The sequence below is a fragment of the Gasterosteus aculeatus genome, chromosome 21 (genome assembly GCF_964276395.1).
Source record: "Gasterosteus aculeatus chromosome 21, fGasAcu3.hap1.1, whole genome shotgun sequence".
Classification (NCBI taxonomy): domain Eukaryota; kingdom Metazoa; phylum Chordata; class Actinopteri; order Perciformes; family Gasterosteidae; genus Gasterosteus; species Gasterosteus aculeatus.
The window spans coordinates 17912588-17933731 of NC_135708.1; the positions used below are offsets into that span (position 1 = coordinate 17912588).

Sequence of the window (21144 nt, forward strand, 5' to 3'; positions counted from 1 at the left end):
GTTCTCAGTGAGCAGCATTAGTGCGGGAAAGAGAATGGGTGCAAACTGGTGACCAGCGACCTCAATGGTGAAATCATCATGGCATATAACCAGAGCTGAACAGGCCCCGAACAAAGAATAGACCAGACTGTCTCCAAACTCAAGAGCACAAAAGCATTTGAAGGCATTTTTATCCTTCATCAGTGTTACACGCCGTGTCGGTTTATTAAGTATCCTACTAGAGAAAGGGCTAATACCAGGTCAGGAGGCTAGCTGACCTTTGGGCATGCCAGTTCAGAGTTCAGGCCCGGGGTCAGGGGTCATGTCTTTTCTGGTGGAGATCAGCCCTTGAACTCAACTCCACATTTATCCTCAACCCAGCGTGCCAGGAAGCTTTCTCCAGAGACCCGCTCCTCCTAATTTTGCCGTCAGAATAAGACAGATTTAGTTTCAGAACAGAAGGGCCGAGTGTGAGGAGAAGGAGAAAACCAGAGAATGAAGGAGGGTGGGGTCCATAAAACCCATGACGCTGGTTAATAGGCAGCTTGGAATGCAGGCAGGAAGCCTGCGCTGGCTTCTCTATGGGAATCACTTTCTTTATGAAGAAAAGCACACAGAGCTGAATTTAAGAAGAGAGTTTTGAGAAAGGAAGAACTTGAGATTTTTTTTCATCCATAATCCCCATCATGGACTGTCTGTCTTTAAGCTCCCACTCCCATAATGCCCGGTCCTCACCATGTGTCCGGGGCTTCAGCACGCCTGTGTGTATGAAACAGGGAGTGCCGAAGCTCCTCGCATGCGTTTCTCCCAACGTTTCTCCTCAAAATGAATCTGCGGCTCATTATTTTAACATCAGATTCCCCTCCCTCTCCTTCTACCTCTCGTCCCCTTGCAGAGGAAGAAAGTTCGGGCGCGCCGTACCACCGAGAGAGGCGCAACGCCATCAGCTCCCAGGCGCCCCGCGGCCCGGACAGGACGGTGAGCGAGGAGCCCTCCACCTCCACGGAAGAACGGCCCTCCCTGCTGAAGAAGGAGCTGCACGGCTCCCTGTCCCACCTGGCCGAGCATGCCCTGCCGTACCGAGGCACTCTGTTCACCATGGACCCCCGCAACGGCTACCTGGACGCACACTACCGTAAGTCCGCCGGGCCACAAAACAGCGGGCGTCGTTTTGTATTTAAAGGGAAAGAGACTACACGGCCCAAGGACGTGTTATCGAGGCAACCACCGAGGCCAAGTTTGTCTCTGTGCTGTAGGCGAGAGGCCGGACTGCCAGACGCTTGATTAAGTCTGACAGATTAGCCTCTCTCTTTGCACTCCCGTCTGCACACGCACACACACGCACACACACCTTTGTGAAACGCATGCACGCACACTTGTCTTGTTTTGTGCCTGGGAAGTTAGTGTGGGGAACGGCCAGCGTAGCTTCTTAATTCCCTCATTAGGGGCCTGTCTGAACACAGTACTCTGCTTTCCCTCATCAACACACACTTCAAAGCCCCGAAGCAGCGCCGCATCAAACCTCACCCCCCCCCCCCTCCCGCTACTCTTTCTCTCCCTGGGACTCAGAGACCGTGTGAGAGAGATAGAGAGAGAGAGAGAGAGAGAAGAGATTGAGGTGAAGGGAGAGATGTGGCTTGATTAAGATACCGACGATAATTTGAAAAAAAAGGTGAGACAATAGGAGTTGGATGAAAGCAAAGCTGTGTGTGTGTGTGTGTGTGTGTGTGTAAGGAGAGAACAGCAGATAGATGATTGGGGAGTAAAAGGCTGATTAGGAGGTTAATTCAGCGGCCACTGTAGCCAGGACTTAGCCTGCAGACAAGGATTTGATGTGATAGCTTGTTTGGTTTGGTTAAATGGGCTCTGAATTGGGGCAGACAGAGTGGGACAGGGCGATTTTAAGTAATGAAAAGTCCAGTGGAGCCCGACAGTGTACTGTAACTCTATTTATTCAGCCACTTCATTAGCTGCTGCTCCCTCGTGCTTGGGTGCCTAGGAGTCACCGAGGTGCCTCTTTAAGGGAAAGGTTACTCAAAACCGGCGCTGTGGACCGGGCCCTCGAGGGCGGAACATTACTGCCCATTACATCCTGACCCAGCTCAGCAACACTGCCACTTCTCATTTTGTGTGTGTGTGTGTGTGTGTGTGTGTGTGAAAGAAGGTTCCAGACCACTGAATCCTCGGGGTAAGGGGGGAGGGAGGGGTCACTCCGAGGCTTGGGGTCATGTGGAAAAGTCACAGTCTGAAATGGAGAGTTCAAAAGCAGCAGGAAAAGTCAAAAGGGCCGTAGAGCTTCAAGAGGCTTTCTTTGTGCGCCGCTGCGGCTCAAGAGGCCCGGGCCGGCTCGCAATCACACGCCGCAGAGTGGAGTGGAGCACAGCGAAGGCCGAGCTGCAGGCATGATGAACACAGATTGTATCCTCCTTCTGAACGGCTTCGTCTTCCGCATTGGAATTGTTAGCGCTGGAATAAAAAAGTTGCTCGGGATTGTCTGCAATCAGTTGATTTCAGCAAAACATCCTCTTGATCCGTGTGCATTTACGGATTTTCACAATTTGATTTCATTTTGAAAGGATTCTCTTATGGTTTGCGAAAAAAAAAAAGCAAACTTTTTTTACTTTACCGGTTCATTCACAATGCGATTGATTAATTAGTTTGTTGCGGCACTGAAAAAAACTCCTAACAAAGAATGAGTGTTGAGAAATAACCATCCAGTGTTTTCCATTGATGTCAATTCTCTGATCCTCACCCTGCTCGGGGAAGACTTATGATCCGACATGAGAGCGCTGCTGTGTAAAACACCTCCTCCTGGCCCCAGGTGTTAAGGACACGGGGTGTCCCTGAAGGCGGCGGCCCCATTCTGTCTGATTGAACCCAGCACCAGAGCTCAATCCCCATGAGCTCCGGCGGTCTGAGGGTCAGCGAAAACCAAAGGGTTCCCCCTTAAAAAACCTCCGCTTCCCCTCCCTCCCTCAGCTGCTTTGAACCAGGAGCCTGTAGCGTCTGTCGCCACGAGGTGTAAAAAAGCCAATGTCTCCTGTTATGGTGTCTGGTTCCCAACGCGTGTGAGCGCACACACACACACACACACACACGGGCCTTACTCCACCAGCGGTAGTCCCCCTCCATGAGGGCTTTGTCACCTCCTAAATTCATCCCAGGTGTGTGCATATGTGTGTGTGTGTGTGTTTGTGATGGAGAGGGGGCCCGAAGCCTTTGTGCTGTGCTTGCATAGTGTGCCGCGCCGTGCGGCAGGCAGCCAGGTAAACCCGATTACTCTTTGCGTGCCGCTGCGCGTCAGTGCTTAATGTGCCTAAATGCGACGGCACCTGCAGCTCCGCCTGCACCTGGCCGCCGTGGTCGTTAACGTGTGGCGGGCGAAAAGCTCGCGGGAGGCGTAGGAGGCGAAAAAAAGCAACGGGAAGAGAGCGAGGGACGGTTTATCTTTCGGGGGCCTCTGCTCTGCTAAATCTCTGCTATTCATCCAACACGTGTGATCTCCCACTCCTCTCGCGTCCGTGGCCTAAGACTGTGTTTACACCCACTTCAGCGGAGAAAGGAAGAGGCGGCGAAGGAAAACATCGCCCCTATTGTTAGCATTAGCTAATTGTGGTGGTGCCTGAGTCTGAGCCGCTTTTCACTGGATAAGAGTCCACGCAACCCTTCTTAACCACGACACTGATACACGGGGCTTTGTTGTGGGATCAGAAGAAAGGATCGAGATGAGGATTAATGAGGGAGAAGTTTTTTTTTTTTAAAGATCTAAATTGTGTAGAAGCGTGAACGGGACGCGCGGCGCCGACATCTGTTTACATTGTGCGCTGATTAGTCGGTCAGTGGTCCTGCAGCGACAGTGAGCCCACTCGCTGGCAAAGCATCTCCGCTTCCTCCCAAGAGGGATCTTCTTCTTTAAAGTGCTTCTTTCTTAAACACTTGGCCTTCTTTGTCAGACTAAACACATCCGTGGAGGGGGGGGGGACATAAAGCGCGTCCTTCTCACTGGCTTTCTCGCAAATGTGAAAACTGCTCTGAGAATGTTGACTGAGTTGAAGGCAATGGAAGGGAAGAACATTTGCCAAGCTTCAGACACAATGCTTAAGAATATTGGCGCAGAAGTGGCATAAGTTTTGTTGTGCTGCGTCTACGATACAGCCAATGACCGCAGACACAGCACATAAATTGTCTGGCTGTGTGATGCCGGCCTGTCGGCCCGCTGGTCTTTGGGTGAGCTCCATAAAAAAAAAAAAAAAATCTAACCCAGATCTGGCAGCCGGGGCCTAATCCCTACACCTAAGCCTTTGCTGTCCTTGACTGATCTCAGAAACCGCGCCTGCTAAGCTAGAGGCGGTGGAGGTATGGATCTCCTGGCTGGAGGATTCCTTCACACGCATCGCTGTAACCGCTACCTGGATCATAGTGGCCCACGTGTCCCGCGGAAGCCAGTGGGAACACTGAGCAAAAGTGCCAAGCCCAGTCCCGGGGTTTTTACGATGTGGCGGGGTGGTGGTTGGGTGGTGGTTGGAGGGGGAAGGGGGGGGTCCAGTCACAGGGGTTACGCTCTAAACTGCTGTGCTGGCCTGATCTCGGGGGCCCGCTGGGCCGTAGAGCGCGAGCCGCTGCCCCGGCGTCGCTCTGTCTGCCTCCGTATCAAAATGCAGCTGACCGCTGAACTGAGTGAGCGGGCTGTCACCAAACCCAACGTGATCTGCACAACAATGGCCTCTCTACTCTCCACACTTAATTACAGGGCTTGGTCTTTCAGGCCCGTATGGCCCGGACCCGGTCCTTACGCCGTGCAGGAGCAGGAGCGTGAAAAAAAGAGCAGATCACAAAGTGGCGTATAGGCGTAAAGTTACAATGGAATTGCAGTGAAAGGACAAACTTTCTGGCCTCTTGTTGGTGGTTTGAACGTGACAAGTTGCTGGCTGGGATACAGGTTCAAACACCTCCCTCCTCCCAAGAACCGGAGAGCGCAGAGGAGAGCCTGGGGTGAGAAGACACGTGCCTGTTTCAAGGGTAAGTGTTTGTCTTTGTGACTCTTTCAATATTGGCTTTAAGAGCGGTGGTGGCACGATGTAGACCCCCCCCCCCCCCCCCCCCCCAGCCGTGTGCCGGCACAGGAGCCCCGGGCGCACTGCAGGCAACGGAGAGGGATCCCTTCCACCCGCCTCCTTTCATCGTGGAGAACAACGCGGGGGCCTGCGCTGCGCTGTTGGCCCCGTGGTCCGGCGCACTAGGGATAATCAGATGATCCCCCTTTTATACAGCTTATTAGAGGCTTCTCGTGCTCTGAGATACATTCTCACGTGCACGTTGCCCCTTTTGTGGCGTGGTGGTGGTTTAAGGGGGTTAGGCAGAGTTTGAAGTGCGGCGAGGAGCCATCTTAGGGTCATGTGGCGCTCTCGCCACAAAGGCCATGCGTGTGGACGCGGCAACGCCGAATAGTGGCGGTTCTTATTAACAATGGCGAGATTAAATATGAAGGGGCTGAGAAGAATTAAGAGGAATTTCCAGAGAACTTAAGATGTTCAAAGAAGAACACTCAGCGTTTCTTGGTATCATCGTCTCAACATCTGTCAGAGTGTTTTATTGCCTTTCAAATGCTGTTGGTTAATCGGCGAGCGGCAACAATCGCACTTTCCTGATGTTGTAAAGGCTTTAAATAAAGATTTGCCGCGTCTCGTCCATCCGAAATAAATAACGCGAAGCTCGATGCTTAAAACAACAACGAGACGAAAAAAGCTCACGGGGGGCTTTCTCAACTTCTGGTCTCCAGTAGGATAATCACCTCCGCGTGCCACGGGAGAGTTATTTCATGCCTGTCTTTGGCGTTTGCTTCCGCGTGTATCCAAGACGCATCGCTCCTCGCCGTCTTTGCATTCCTCTCACATAGCGGCAGAGATAAGCGCCCTTATTCCTTCGGCAAACAGCCCCGTATCTCGCCCCCTCCCCCCCCGTCTCCGGAGGGACGCAAGTGTGCATTGTTCTACGGCGGCGGAGACGAGGGCTGATGAACAAAGTGTAATTAAAATGTTTCCAGCAGCCTGGTGAAATAAGTAAGATATCGCTGGAGAAAAGAGCACGGAGTCTGAGGGCATGAGGGAGACGGCGGGGTGGGAAAAAAAGGGAGAAAGCCAGAGAGAGTAGGGAAGGAAGAAAAAAAAAATGGGAGGAGGGGGCAGGGGTGTGGGGGGGGGTAACAAAGCAGAAAATGAAGAGAGACATAAAAGAATGGTAGCTCAAGGAGGTCAGGCCCATCACAGGCTTTAGTGTTGCCTTTAAAGATGCCTGGGACAGGTGGCAGCTCCAGACAATCTCGCACCACAGAGCAGCATCCTCTCTGGAGGAGATAAGGGATTCCTCCATCCAGGCACCCTCATCCCCCCCCCTCCTCCTTCACTCACTCTCTCCACCTCCCCTTCCTGCCGTCTCCGGGTTCTTCCAGACACGGCGCTTTGATGTGGCTCAGCGTGATGCGGGCAGCTGCGGGCCACGGGGGCTGCGGCGGCAGCGCCGCTGGGCCGGGGCGGACCGCTGGGAGCGCGACTGGAGCGCGGCTCAATCAGCGGGGCTCTCTCTCCGGTGCACCGGCACTTTCAGGTCTCATTAAAGCGCTCCGGCAGGGTTAATCCTCTTTAAGGTTTACACGGGCCCCCGGTTTGTCTCTGCGCCCGGGCCGAGGGGAACCCCTGGGCGCCACCTGCGTGACAAAGACTCAAAATCACTGTGACACAAGTTCCCCATCCGTCTGTTGCCTCTCTCCTCCACTTCCCTTGAATGTTCTCCTCTCTCCCTCTACCCGTTTTCCTTCTCGCTTGCCTTCCCCTGTGCATTTCTGCCTCTTCACTCCCCTTCCCTTGATAGTACCTAGGCCTGGGTGTAAGTCTTTTAGGATTATTTGGGTGGAATGTGTTGACAGGGGCGCAGTAAATGGATTACAACGTTGTCCTTGTTTTGGGATGCTGTGAGGAGGCAAAGGGGAGAGAGATCAGGAGGATGCGCTTTGAATAATGAGAGAGGCAAGAAGAAAAAAAAGAGATAGACAGCGAGCAGAATTAGGAAGACAAGTGTGGGAGAGAGGGTGAAAGACAGGCTAAGGTGACTGCGACGCAATGCAAGAGAGAACCAGAGAGTTCCCGCTGTTGTTGCGCTCGCAAGACCTGATTGGTGCAGAAGCATCGACCTCTGTCTGTCCAGCCGCCGTTTGCCTGATTGCCGTGACACTGGACACACACTTTCCTCCATTAGCCCAAATAATGGCCACGTACCTCCAGAGGCCTTCACAGGCTTTTGTCTAAAGTCTGCATGGGTTTGGTGGGAGGAGGAGGAATGGACTCACAGTACAGGGGGAAATGCCATTTGGATATAACAAATGACCAGTTTCCAAAAGATACGAGATGTTCTCAGTCGGATTTCCCGCCTTGCAGGCAGTGCCTGGTTTCCCCACCAGCTTGAACACGCGCGGAAATCAGCTTGCAGAGACTTACGCACCTGCTGCAGAGCGTCCAGGACACTTTGTCCAAAGATCGGGATCTTTAACTTGCAACGCAACGGACTAAATGCTATCGTAACACAATGAACAAATGGGAAATCTTGGATGCCCTTGAATGCACCGGTTCAAGGGCAATTTTTAAGCAACCACATTACCCTGCGATAATATTCAATTCTGTCATAAAAAATAATGCTAACAAAACACTCACTGTGATGGATCACCAATCGTAGCCAAGATTAAATTCTCTGCAAACCGATATTCACAGCACACTTCGTGGGGCTACATGGGGATTCTTTTGCAAGCAAATCTACATTAAACTGTCTGGGCTCGGCCAGTGGCCTCTCGGCGGCGTGCAGCGGTTTGTTGTCCCCGAGCAGCCCGGATTGTTATTATAATGCAGGTGTATTAGCCTCACAGTCGCTATCACACAGCCACATGCAGTTTTTGTATCGCCTCCGCAGGGGCCCGGAGAGGAGCGGGGCCACGGGGCCACGCAGGGTCTGCCTGACACAGCCGTGGCAATCATGAACACTGCCACTGATACCACCGGGGCTCATAAAAAGGTGTTGTAGTAAATCCAAATAATTTATCACACATTTATGATACAGATGCATTTAAAGGCGGGAATCATTGTGGACAAAATGCTTTTTTCATCTCGCTGACCCCTAAACCCTTAAATAAAGGAGCGAAGGCCTTATGTTTGAGAGGTATAAATCACACAGCGAGGAGTCGAAGCAAAATAAATGTAGCAAAGTCCTAGAGAGTTAAGCTGAGGTTTAAATCAACTCCCTTCTGTCATTGTTTGGAAAAGGAGGAGATAGACAGATGTGAGCGATAAAGGGCGGGAAAGAGGTGCAGCGCAGTGTTTCAGCTGCTAAACTGTGTAAATCTCTGCCGAGCTGGGTGGGGGAGTGGAGGCTGGAGGGTGGAGGCTGGGGGGGGGGGCGACGCACAGTGCTTTGTTCTACTCCCCAGCTTATCCCAATCTGGAGGAATTCACCAAATGCAGGAGATAGATTGGCGCTCCGCAGAGGCCTCGTGAAATAACCTTCGCTCCCCGATCCACGCTGGGATACATGGGGGAGGAGGGGAGGCGGGCAAGGGAGAAAAAAAGCAAGGGTATAGCTGGGGTTGGATGGTGCTGAGGGGAGGGGGCCCTGGAAGAGCGGCGTGCGTGCGTGCGTGCGAGGGCCCTCGTGCTGGCGTGCAATTTGTTAAGATCGACTCGGCTCGGTAAATGTCTTGCAGATGCCGGGCTTCCACAGAAATACTCGCGTGACTTATGGCGGGGGGGCAGCGGGAGAGCGAGCGGCGGGAGAGCGAGCCACGGGGAGCGCGGCCCACTTTCTTCATCCTCTTCTTCTTCGCCCCCCCGCTCGCTCCAGACAGGCGTCCCGTCCCGCGAACGGACGCCGGCGGAAGCCGTGCTGAAAAAAAAAACGACCCTGAACTAAACTTTTGCAAATATTGGCACAAAGATGGAGATAACGCTGGAACGTCAAAGTCCCAGGGCAAATATGCGTAGACGTGTAGAACCACGAAGGGAACGAATGGGCGCTCGCCGACTTGTTCGGTCTAGACAAACAAATGACTTCTGACAGCGGGTGGCGGCGGAATGTATACGCCAACAGGCCGCCTGGTTACCGCGCAGAGCTGACTTCTTGCCTTCTTTTCACTACTCACTTTCTCTTCTGCTTTTCTTTTCCACTCTGTCAGTTACTTTCGCCCCACGGAGAGACGGTTGGCGTTTAAGGGTGTGGGGAGCGATTGAGCGAGAGAGCGACGGAGAAAAAGGCGAAAAACAAGAAAGAGAAACCTTATGATGAATGGCGGAGAGATTGGCGAGGCAACACTTTACATTCTTCTGTTATTTAACCTCTCCGCTCGCTCCGTACTGTGGCTCCACTAGCTTTTGTCTGTTCTAGCGCCCGAGCGCCGCGTACAGTGGGGAAAGCTCTGCGCCTGCAAGAACATTAGGCTAATTTATACAGCGGTAATTAGGCCATTAGACCTGAAACAATCTGGGACCCCGTAATTAAAGCAAAGTGCTCCAAAAGTCAACAGCAACTCCCATTGAGCTTCGCTAAACAGTCTCCGAAAGTGTTGTTTACATGTGCAAACAGCTTGAGGTCTCAGCGTAAGCAAACATGATGGGGGGACCGGGACTGAAGGGATTGATCAGGGGGCGGAATTCGGCTTCACAAGAAAGCCGGCGTCCAAACTACTTCCACTGATACTCACGCACGGGGGGCTTCTCCTTCTCCTCATGCGGTTTGTAGTTTTACCAAAGTACAGGCACATGATAAACGCTCACAGCCTGTTAGTTCACTTGTCACAGTGTTTACTGGAAGATGCCCTCCAGCTAAGGAGTTATTTAGTGAGTCGTTTTGAATAAAGTCGTGTGATTCATTGGCTCTTATTTCATGGCGACGGTACGGATGGATTGTTTTTCTTCAGTGGACGTCTCATTGTTGTTTTCTCCGTGTGCTGTTGTAAAGTCATTGGATTTAATAGACGGAGGCCATTTTCACGCAAACAGACAAGGTCCGCGGCGTCTCTCGCACGCTCTCTGCAAAGTGTTGGCGAGTTATGGCGTAACTGCGTGGCGCCGGGTGCAGACGAGCGAGCCTGAGCGGTGAGATCACGAGCGGGGAGAGAGAGAGAGAGGTGGCATAATGAAAACCCGGCACAGGCTTCATATGTTCCACATTAGCCATCCGCAAACCTCTGGAGCGGACCCCCCCCCCCGGGCAGCCGTTCTCTCACTGCGCCTTTAGTCGCTCGCGACAATCTGTCACTGGCTCTTTGTGCTCTCGCAGCGGAGCGTCGGCCCGGGGAAGTTCGGCGCCCCCACCCAGGGGGGGGGGGGGGGCGCTCGGCCCTCGGCCCTCGGCGGTGACACTCTGCTGAACCATCGCCAGAGGTTCTCGCAGGGCGAGGCGATGAACTCACAATGCCGAGTTGACGACAAAAGAGAGAAACAAGTCCAGAAAGTGGTTTGCGTGCTATCGGAACACCAAATCAAGGATTGTGAGTGACGACCGCGACGCAGTGAACATCCTTTGTTGTAAAACTGCCGTCATGAAAGGAGATTGAGCAATAGGGATATTGAAAATGACGCGCTTTAGGCTTTTCCTCCGCATGTCCTCCCCCCCCCCCCCCTCTTTTGAAATGATTCAAGTGTCCAATAAAGGACGAGGCAATTACCATCCTCTCTTTAATGAAGGGGAAGCCGGCTTTTTGGTCTCAAGCACGGTGTGTTTGTGTTGAATTAGAATTAATGAGCCTGGTCAAAGTTTGCCTCTAATTGCCCTTTCATTAAGACCCGTTTGTATTCATCTCTTAATGACTTCCATCTCTGCTAAAAGTATTTTTCAAAAAAAGGGCAAAAAATGACACCAAAACTGAATCCTGCCGATTTCATTAAAATGTCTGAGAGCTGCACAAGATGTTCTACATTTCCCAAATGCTTTCAATCCTCGATGCGCAGCGTCCGTGACCTTCGCCGCTTGACTGGCCCCGAGATGACTCCATCGACCCCTTCTCGCCTCTTCTAGCGGTGCGAAAGCGTCGCGCCGACTCTCCTCCTCAGGGAGGCGGGAGGCGGTGTGGTGTGCGGCCGCGGCGGGAAGGTAAAAGCGGCAGCTACCTGCCCTCCGGCCGCATCGCGTACGCGAGAGTCGAGAAAACCGTGAATAAGAGCGGGCGGGTGTAAACAGTAAGCAGTCCCTACAGGAAATCCTGGAGATGGATTGCAGGATGGAGCCCCCCCCCCTTACTCATTCTCCTTGGCCTTCTGTTCTCTGCGACTGTATACATTCCCTCCAGTGACACGGAGCTGTTTGCCTCGCTAATGGAGTGAAAGAGGTGGCAGGCTCTATTTAGATAGCGCCGTGGTAAAGTAAACTCCAGAGTTTGATTTAAATAAACCTCGGCGTGACGGTTTGCCATGCGGCCGCGGCGAGGGAAGGAGTGATGAAGGGCTGAGTGAGGAGCTCCAGAGACATAAACAGAGGGCCGATCGGGGTAATTCAACGACGAGGCGGATGCGGGACGGTAGGTGTGTGTTGCGGGGGTGGCGTCTTTTAAAATGATTTCACGCGTCGGTAATCTCCACAGCCATCCCTCGTTTCCTAACGGGACAGATGTTAGTTTAAAGTGCAGTGAGATTAGAGGCCGGGAGGCTCTCAAGAGGACCTGAAGGTTGTTTTGTTTCTGACAGCCGAGGGCCGACAGCACAGGAGAGTCGTGTGGAGTAAACAAAGCAGATTCCACCGCCGGCCCCTCTCTGGATCCCAGGCCCCCCCCCCCCCGACCCCGCTCAGCCGAGCCAAACCTGAGTCATCGGGAGGAAACCATCAAACAGACGGGAGACTCAGTGGTCAGATATTTGCCAGAGCCGCTGTGAGGAGGCTTTTTACCACGAACATGCATCGGTGCAACGAGGAAAACAAGATGAAAACACAGTCAAGCACTTTGAGCAAACCCTAATCTGTAAATAATAAATGAATAAAGGGAATTTGGAAACTTTGTGCATTATTGCACTTGACTCCTCACAAGTTACTATCTCTTCCTTCTTCCCCCTGCAAGAAGAACCACATTCAGCAGATTGTGCTTAGAATAATGCTGCTTTCTGGCTCATCGACAGGCAAACACTGGCTCTTTGCCACAGGTGGCTGTGGGGGGGGGGGGGGTGCAGTCTTTACGCACGCTGTATGGAGCCAGTGTTTTAAACTTAAAGGGACATTCCACCACCAACATGTCAAAGTCTATTTTCTTATCACGGGGAGCCCTCTACAGCTGTTTAATGTTGTCTTTGGCTCCACAGCGAGCTTTCCAGAGTCCCGGGCGTTTGCTTTGGCTACATTCGCCGGTTTATCTTGCTTCAATAGAACAACCCAAAGCGTTAATATAGCAGCGAGCAACTATCGGCCCCTTCAGGTACACACTGTTAGCCCTGTCAGCACGTTCGCTGTAGTTCGTACCTCCAGAGCGTGTTGGCACCGGTTCAGGCGTCGTCACGTTGAGAGCACTTGACAACGCTCATAATCTCGCGTTATGCACATTTATGACCCGATAACGCCTCGATGGCAGCTGTGTTCGCTCAAGCTGGCAGCACTCAGAGTGACTTAGCGGTGAGGTAGGCCCACCTGAGAGGCTCCGGGGGGGGGGGGGGGGGGGATCAAAACCTGCCGCGTTGCCCCCCCGGCAACGCAGCTGCGTTCGGCGTTCGGGCGCCCCGCTGCTCGGCCCGGGCCGCCCTCTTGGCACACACACACGGACACATGTTTGCAAGCGAAAGAACACAAAGCTCAGACACTTGGTGCGTGACGGTGATGCACGCGCCGACAGATTGAGTTCATAAAGTATGTGGATGAAAAGGTGAGTCGTCGGGGTCCGGACCCCCGCGTTTTGCCGTCTTTCTGTACAAGTTTTAACCCGTTTCAGTTTCTCAACTTCAACCCTCGGCAACTTCCAACAATGGGCCGTTGCGCCACGAACTTCCAGCTTTAGTTGTGTGAGATGGTCGCGTGTCGTGCAGCTGAGGTTAGAAGATGAGTGCGTTGAGATGTGGATTCAGTCCTGTGGCAATTTCAGGGGTAAAAATAGAGAACGACTTGGAAGCTCATATTATGCAAATGTTTCAATGTTTTATCTGGAGGGAGAACAGAAAAGAAGCCTTTCGATTTTCTCTGGCAGTTGTGACTAAACACTGAAACGGAAAAGGATGTTTTGTTCTGGTTTTTTTGTACGTTTCATTGGGCGTACTTAGACGTTATCCTTTGTGCAAAACCATATTATGCTTGGCACGGTGAGAAACATGCCATTTGGCTGCTTTTCTTCCGGGTATTTATCGCTGTTTATTGTGAGTTCTAAGACTTCCCCTGCAAACGTTTTGGAGCGGTGCAGCCTTTAATGAGCTCTCATTTGGGTGGGTCCGCCGAGGAGATACCCATCATCCTCTGCCTTTCATTACAGCCGAGGAGGGAAGACAGTCACGTGGCGACACGTTGGGGAGGAACCAGGGGGGTCTCGCCAAGCGTAAAGAAATGTCTCACATGTTCATTTCTCTTTCTGTCCTTCTGCGCAGCCACGCCGCAGTTCTTCCCCGCCTTCCATCCTCCTGTGCCAATCGACGACCGGCACACCCAGGGACGTTACATCTACGAGCCCTCCCCCGTGCCCCCTCTCCACGTGTAAGTCTCTCAAACTGCCAACACACACACACACACACACGACCAAAACACAGCCGTTTGATTCGGCCGCATCACAAGGCATCACTCGCGAGGCTCCCCGCTCCCCTGACGGCGATACGAATCGAGCCGCGGGAACTTCCTTCCGCCCGTGGGGGCGCGGAGCATCCTCTGCCTCTTCCTTTCCAGGATCAAAGGCCGCGGCCCCCTGTACGCGCGCAACCTGATCCGCGTGTCAGAGACACGCAAATGAACATGTGTCAGAGACGCGGAAATGAGAGCAGGGGGGAGGGAGGGGGAGGGAGGGGGAGGCTAGGGGAGCGTGCGGTGCTCTCATAAGAGCAGATATCAAGCCGTCAGGGGGGGGAGGAAGCCTCCGATGACATCCACCCCGTCGCCGACAGACTCACGCCGATCACGCGCATGCGCCTGGGGCCGTGCAACAAAGCGGGGGCGTCCCGCCCCAGACGGGGGAGCGGTAAGTATTTGTAGGCCCCGGGGAAGTCCCGTGACAGCAGCCCGAGTTCTTGACTGTCCAGGTCAGCGGAGGACTTCAAAGCGCTCCGCCGGCTCGCTCGCTCGCTCACACTCAAGTTGCTCTTTTTTCTCCTTTCTTTGCCGCCTCGCGCTCCCTCCTTCGTTTGCGTCCGACCCCGCAGACGCCGCGTCGTCCTCTAGCGCAGACGCGGAGGAAGTGATCGCGGCGCGACGGGGACAAATTGGATGGGGCAGCTACTTGGGCCGCATTATGTTTGATATTCTTCATCATTATCAACTCCCCCTCCCTCCCTCCTCAGGAGTCATATCTCTCCCTCGCTGATGTGCCACTAAGCGTAATGAATTTTTTATGCCTCTCTGCCTCCCCACCTCTGGCCCTCCCTACCTCTCAAACCCTCGTCTCCCGCTCGGGGGGGGGGGGGGGGGGGGGGGGCGAGGAAAAAAAAAAGAAAAAAAAAAAGGGGGAAGTGATTGATGCCCTGTGTCACTGCAAACAAAATGGCAAATATAATTTAGCATTTAGCTTATGCAGAGATAATGGGGCGAACAGGCGCCGGCAACACGGGCACGAACAAACAGCCCGGCTTGTTATCCGTCAGGAGCGCTTTGGTACGATGTGGAGCACAGGTGAGGGGGAGGGATGAGGAGGGATGAGGAGGGACAACGCGGAGCCGGGGGGAATTGAATTAAGGGGGGGGGGGGGGGGGGAAGATGCGCGGCGGTGTCTTCAGTCACTCCGTCCGGACGGGCGTTATCTGCGGCTTGCTGTCAGTGGAAACACGGCCGTAACGCCGCCGCGCTACTTATGGCCCATTTACCCGAGCCATTAAGCATAGAGATGTTTAATGGGACTCGCCTTGCTGACGGAAACTATTTGTCATTATTATAAGACGGCCGTGGCCTCGTGCGAATCTCGCCGTCACGCACGTTTTCCCCCCAACTTACGTGGGTTTCATGCAGAAATCCTCTCAGCTACTTTTGAGTCCCAGCGAAGCAACAATATTGCCTACTTGATTAAAAAAGCTGCACTGAATTCCTCAGCGGGACGAGGCACTCAATCAGTTGCGGTATTACAGCTGGGTCCAACCACCTGATGGCAAATTACAGTTAATTACACTTCCTGTTGTAGCAAACTTGAGGTCCGTAGAACTACAAGCAGGAAGTAAACGGAGGATTCCAAACATTTGGCTCCGTAATGTTGCTTGTAATCAAGCCGAGCCGACGTACAGCTGTCGCCTCGGGGGAAAGGGACAGGAGGCGGCTTATGGAGAAATATTGAATTGTTTTAAGACAAGTTCTCCTCGGTGAGCAGAATGAAGCGTTATTAGCCCTCTCAAAGATATGCCTAAGTACACAGGGACTATTATTGCAGTACTTCCCCATGCAGCCTCTCATTACGGCCTGTAATTACAGTTGGGTTGGCCCTGCGGCTGTTCCATCAATCCAGCCTGCTCCCCCCCCCCCCCCCCCCACCCCGCCGCACGCTCGCAAGCCAGTCACCACTGGCCGTCCTCGTCCGGAGAAACCCGGCAGCTTGTTTCCTCTCCGCCGCAACGGCACATCCACCATCCGAACGTGGCGAATGAACACGATCATATCCTATTACCGCGAAGGGCCTAATTGAAACATGTTTATTTATGGCGCCCGTTCTCAGGCGCGGAGCGAGCGTTAGCAGCGCTGCTAACGGGCTCCAGCCATACGAGGCGCTAGAATTAAATTAAAAGCTCATAAAATGAAATATGCTCCGTATTAGCTGCTTGACACTTAATTTGCCTTCAAATGAGCAGAGGAAATCACAAATTAACTGTCCTTTGTTTTTTTGTTCCCCCCCCCTCTTTACCTCACCTCCCCTATTAGGCTCTGCGGAGCGCAATTACAGGCGGAGGCCAATCGTTTAGTTTATGAATTCTTGTGGGGAAGGTACCAATGTGCCATTCAATATTAAAGCCTCGGGGTCACTGGGGGGAGGCGGGGGTTCTCTTCCTGTGGATGCTTGCTATTCACGTGGAAGAGACCTTCCAACGACTCGACCGCAGGAAAGGGGGGGAACCGACGAGCGGGCTTAAGGCCCCCGGACTGATCCGGGACCAGCAGAGGTGTCGCCTGCCTCTGGTGTGCAAACAGCTGACCTCCGGGTCTCAAACAACGAGGAGGAAGACGCGTCCTGCTTAAATAAACACATTGATTGGTGAAGAGCAGGCGCTCCACGGGCGCTCTGGTCCCCTCTGTCGCCTCCATTGTGCGGGACTGGCTTAATGGGAGGGTTTTTTTTGGGGGGGGGGGGGTGGGTGGGGGGTGGAGGCCGGAGGCCGAGAGGAGCCACCGCTCCTTTCATTCGCGGCTTTATTGCCTGACCGCGGTACACAGCAAAACAAAACAGGCCTCTCATGCGGCTCAGCGCCGGCTCCCCGTCACCCGGAGACCGCTCGGGACAAACAGAGGTATTCGTCACAAGTCAATTATCGACATCGCAGTTTAGCCGGGAGTCCCGGGCCCTCGTGCTGTGAATGGGGCCACTAAAACAACAAGACATTCTAACGGGATAAGCAATTGACTCCCAACCTTTTTTAGCGCCGCTATCGTATGTGGATTTAGGAAAGAATTAGTAAAGAAAAGAGAGCAAATAAAAAGCCTTGAGTTTTGACTTTTCGATTTGACTGTGGATTTGTGATTAAGTGCTCAACCAGACAATGTGACAATATCGAAAGGTTCTGAAAAGAAAAACATTTGAAGCATCTGAACTTGTGTGCAAATGTTTCTCTTCCAACCGCAAGATTTATATTTAAATCATCAGTAAAATAAAAACCTAGATTTATGGTCCAGTCTTTTATTTGCCAAAGGACTAAAGAGCTCACACACACACACACACACACACACACACACACACTGGGTTTTCCTTCTGTTCAGAAGTTGTACACACAACTGAATGAAGGATTTCATGTTTTTAAGAAAGCGATTGTGAAAGTTGAAAGACCCCCCCCACCCCCCTCCCAAAAAAAATTTTATTTGAAGATTTTGAAGATTTTTCCTAAATAAAACTCCTCAGTGTGACTCATGTATAAAGTCATGTGTGACTGTATGTTCTGTCATCGGGGAGGGGGGGGTGTGAGGTTGGGTGTGTGTGGTTATTTCATTCATGTGTTTATTCAGCTGCGGGCCGACTGGAAGGTATTCTGGAGGCACCGGGGTCGGGGGGCAGGGGGGGGTCGCTTGAGCGGCTGTGTGAGCTGTTGCATCACTCAGTGCAAAGACGGTACCAGAAAGCGTGTGAATCACCTCGTCTACCGACCAGCTACCGTCCTCCGTGGGCACCCGGCGCTCTCGCCAATTTCACACCGTTTCCGTGCACAAGCTCTTCCCCGCCGCCGCCGCCGCCGCCGCCGCCGCCGCGCTCAGACTTTTTTTCATCCCTTTTCTCTTTTTTTCTCCTTTTTTTTTTTCTTTTTAAGATGTGCGGCGTGTTGTTTTGTTATTTACATAAACTGTAATCTGGGCATATAGAGGAGCGGCGTGTTGCTTAGCATAAAGACCAGGGTCTTATCTCAACACCTCCTTCCAGATGGGACGAGGCCGAGCATTGCAACGCGCACACACACACACACACGCGTGCACAATGCAAAACAATGGAAAGACAAAAGGGTCTACTGTGGCTTTCACAGAAGCAGGAGGAGACGATGTTCTGTAAGTGTCTATAAGCTGACTTTGCAGTGTTATGGCCTTCTGTAAACTTGCAGGCTGACTTAAACACAACTTTCTCATATTTTCTCGTCAGACGGTGGAGTTTTGTAACCCTGTAATATTTTCTGCAAGCCACATTTTTTGTCATCACAAAAAAAAAAAAAAAAATACAGAAGAGAAATCACAATCAAGTATTCACATTTGGACATTAAAACAGACTAAAACAGAATAAGACATAAACAACCGCTGATTGTTTTATTATCACGTCGGGCCATTTTTGTGTCCAGATGTGTCACTGAAGAGCGCAGAGGCGAAGGCCACTCTTCCATCCTCCTGTCCAAAACCCATTCTGTGTGACTCCATAGGTCACCCGTCTCCGGCGCAGTCACCGGTTTCTCTCCCTCCCCCCCTCTCCCCCTCTGTAATACTTTCTCCATGGAGTAAGTCGGGGGGACAGGCGGTCACGCAGTAGCTGGCTTCATGATTAATGGTGTTTATTCTTGACAGAAGGCTCCTTTATTTATCTGCATTGCAGTTTCACTGATACTATCAGTCACCTGAATGAAAAATATTCAGTCATACCAATTTTGCAGTATAATTGAGTAGAGTCACTTCCTTTCAGACTTCCCCCCCCCCCCCCTCGCTCTCCTCTCCCACTCTATCTGGCAGCCTTATCATCGCCACAGTAATTTTCGCGCTGCGTTGTTTGATATGGAGAGGCTGGCTTTAGCCGCATTTGACATAAAGCCTCTTCAATTTTCACCGGAGGAAAAAAAAAGTGTCGGTGGGGGGGGGGGGGGGGGAGTTGTGCACCACTCAGTGAAAATGTGCGAATAGGAGGAAAGTAACGCTCCCCCCCCCCTTTTTTTTTCTTCTTCTTCTGAGGCAATTTCAGGATTTAGAGAGAAAGGAGATAAATGCCTTAGCAGAAATGTGTGCAGATTGAAGTTACAGTGTATATTTATTTATTTGTAATACACCAGTTTCAGAAGCTTAAATGGGCCGTGCAGTCTTTTTTCTATATTCAGCCTCTGCACAGGTCCGTGATATTTTTAAAGCCCCCTGTGTGTTTTGATAAATGATGGATCCAGCAGATTGAGAGGGGAAAAAAAGAAAAAGTTTGGCACAGCCGACATTCGACGAGGCCTGTAAAGGTTTTAGGGTTGAGTCGTTACCCGAGCAGATCTGTTAAGACACGCTCCAAAAACACTACGTATATGGCTAAGATTACCTGCCACTGTCATTCTCTTTTTTTTTTACTCCATTCTAAATGGTTTTATATATGTTAACAAAAAAAAATCTAATCTCTACTAAAGAAGCTAGTTTTTATTGTGGCTAATTTACAAATTATTCCTTACATAACCCCTTATTTGCCATGCAAATCCCACCTCATTAGTCACTCAACATATATCTCCTGTTCATTGTTATTTCCTTTGGTTAAATTTAATTTTAGGCTCCATTATAAATGTCTTTGAAAAAAAGGTACATTCGGATAAGAGAGGGGATACATTAATCTCTAATACGAGGCCTGTGAATTTGCACATGTAGCACATTAGTGGATTTGATTTTCTGTACTCGAGTCATTTGCCCCCTCTTCATGTTTGAGATCTCAATTTGTAGCTCTCCCATGGAGCACAATGGAAAACCAGGTCTGAGGGGAAGAGATAACAGGCAGGTGCCAACAGCTCTGCACTAATGTGTGAGTGTGTGTGTGTGTGTGTGTGTGTGTGTGCGCCTCCATGTTGACACAAACAGACGCGCTCTTTTGAAATATTTTATCGTCGGATTTTGAGTGCCAGTTTATTTATTTCATTGCCATTTTTTGTTTGCAGTTCTTCACCTTTTTTTTCCTTGTAAAAATGAAATAGGTTTTCTTTTTTTTTAGTAAATATCTAACATTTCAAATCTTAGATATTTAATAATGTATAGTTTGCTAAATATTTATTTAAGTAATTATAATATGCATTATAAATAGGGCTAAATCTAATTATTATTTTATTATCCTTTTATCTGACTGTTTTTCTCTTGATTAAGCGTTCTGTCTATAAAGTGTCTTTAGTAAGTGAAAAATGGCAAATCACATTTGCCCTCGGTGACTTATTCATAATGCTCTAAAAAAATGCAAAAACAAACCGCTTCCAAAGAGGAAAAAGTAATAATAATTCCTCACATTGGAGCAGCTGTAACCAGACAAACTTCTGTCTGTAACAATTAATCCAAATAGTTGCCGATTAATTTTTGGTCTGTCGTCTAATTAATTAGCCAATTAATCTCTTCAGTTCTGATTCCCAATGTCGTGGGCAGCAGCAGCGCTCAACAACATTTAATCCGGATGATGCATTAGCTTCGTAACGCGCCGTCTTCGGTGGTTTCGATGGGTGTGGCGGGCGGCTGTAAAGAAGCCCCTCCTCTCATTGGCCGGGGGGGGAGGACGGAGGGGGGGGGCTGTTAGAGATGCTCCCCGTGCAGCCGCCTCGCTTCGTCTACGCCTCGCCGACTTAAAAACTCACCTCGGGTAAAACATAACCTCACTAAAGTCGGAGGAAATGCTGAATTTCAGAAAGGAAATACTTTGCTCCTTACCTAACGGAAGAATTATCGAGTCGCTTCTGTGTTTTTTTAATTTCTTTTGCTTTGCCCTACAGACTCCATGCCGTAGCCGTGTAGAAATGTGGAATTTCCATTACTCTGATCTCTGGGCCGCGCGGGCTCCGGACCCACTCTGGGGGCCGGTTACAGCGAGTAACGAGACCCGGGGAACAGGGTCATAAATCCTCTCCGGCTCTCCTCATTTTCTATCCTCCCTTCGTCCCTCCCTTCCCTTTTCCTCCCTCTATCCGTCTTTCCTAGTCAGGCCTCCAATATGTGATTTTAAGAAACCTAAATGCAACGTTGTAAGATATGGACGCGTGGCCCCCAAGTCCAGCTGAGGTCCTAAAGGCCGTTTCACACGGGGAAATGACTTTGATGCCTCTTTTCCTTTTCCTGAATTCACATCACATGAAGCGGTTCGGTTGTCTCGGCCCCGCTTCTGTCCGCCGTGCCTCGGACGCGGGGTCAGCTCCCGATTTTTACATTTTTTTTTTTATTAACGACAAAAACACGTGCAGCCATGCGCGCAGCTGCATGCTGCCGAGCATGACGCCCCGCTGTAAGAATGCAGCGAGCGTTATTCTCCTACGTCAGTCATCTGCGTGCGAGTGATTCCGCTGCATCGGCTCATTTAATGAAGGGATTGAACAAAGCTGAGAAGAACTAAATGTTTCCCCGAGCAGGCGTATTAGGAATTCCCTCCCCTTC

The 21144-nt window shown here is 51.3% G+C and overlaps 1 protein-coding gene across 1 annotated transcript in view; it reads left to right on the forward strand.

Annotated features, from left to right (window-relative positions):
- Positions 1 to 21144, forward strand: part of gli3 (GLI family zinc finger 3) — an 80168-nt gene that overhangs the window by 30424 nt on the left and 28600 nt on the right. Inside the window, exons 3-4 of the mRNA XM_078096087.1 lie at positions 875 to 1114; positions 13566 to 13671. Of these exons, the coding sequence (XP_077952213.1) occupies positions 875 to 1114; positions 13566 to 13671 (346 nt within the window). The remainder of the gene's footprint in view (positions 1 to 874; positions 1115 to 13565; positions 13672 to 21144) is intronic.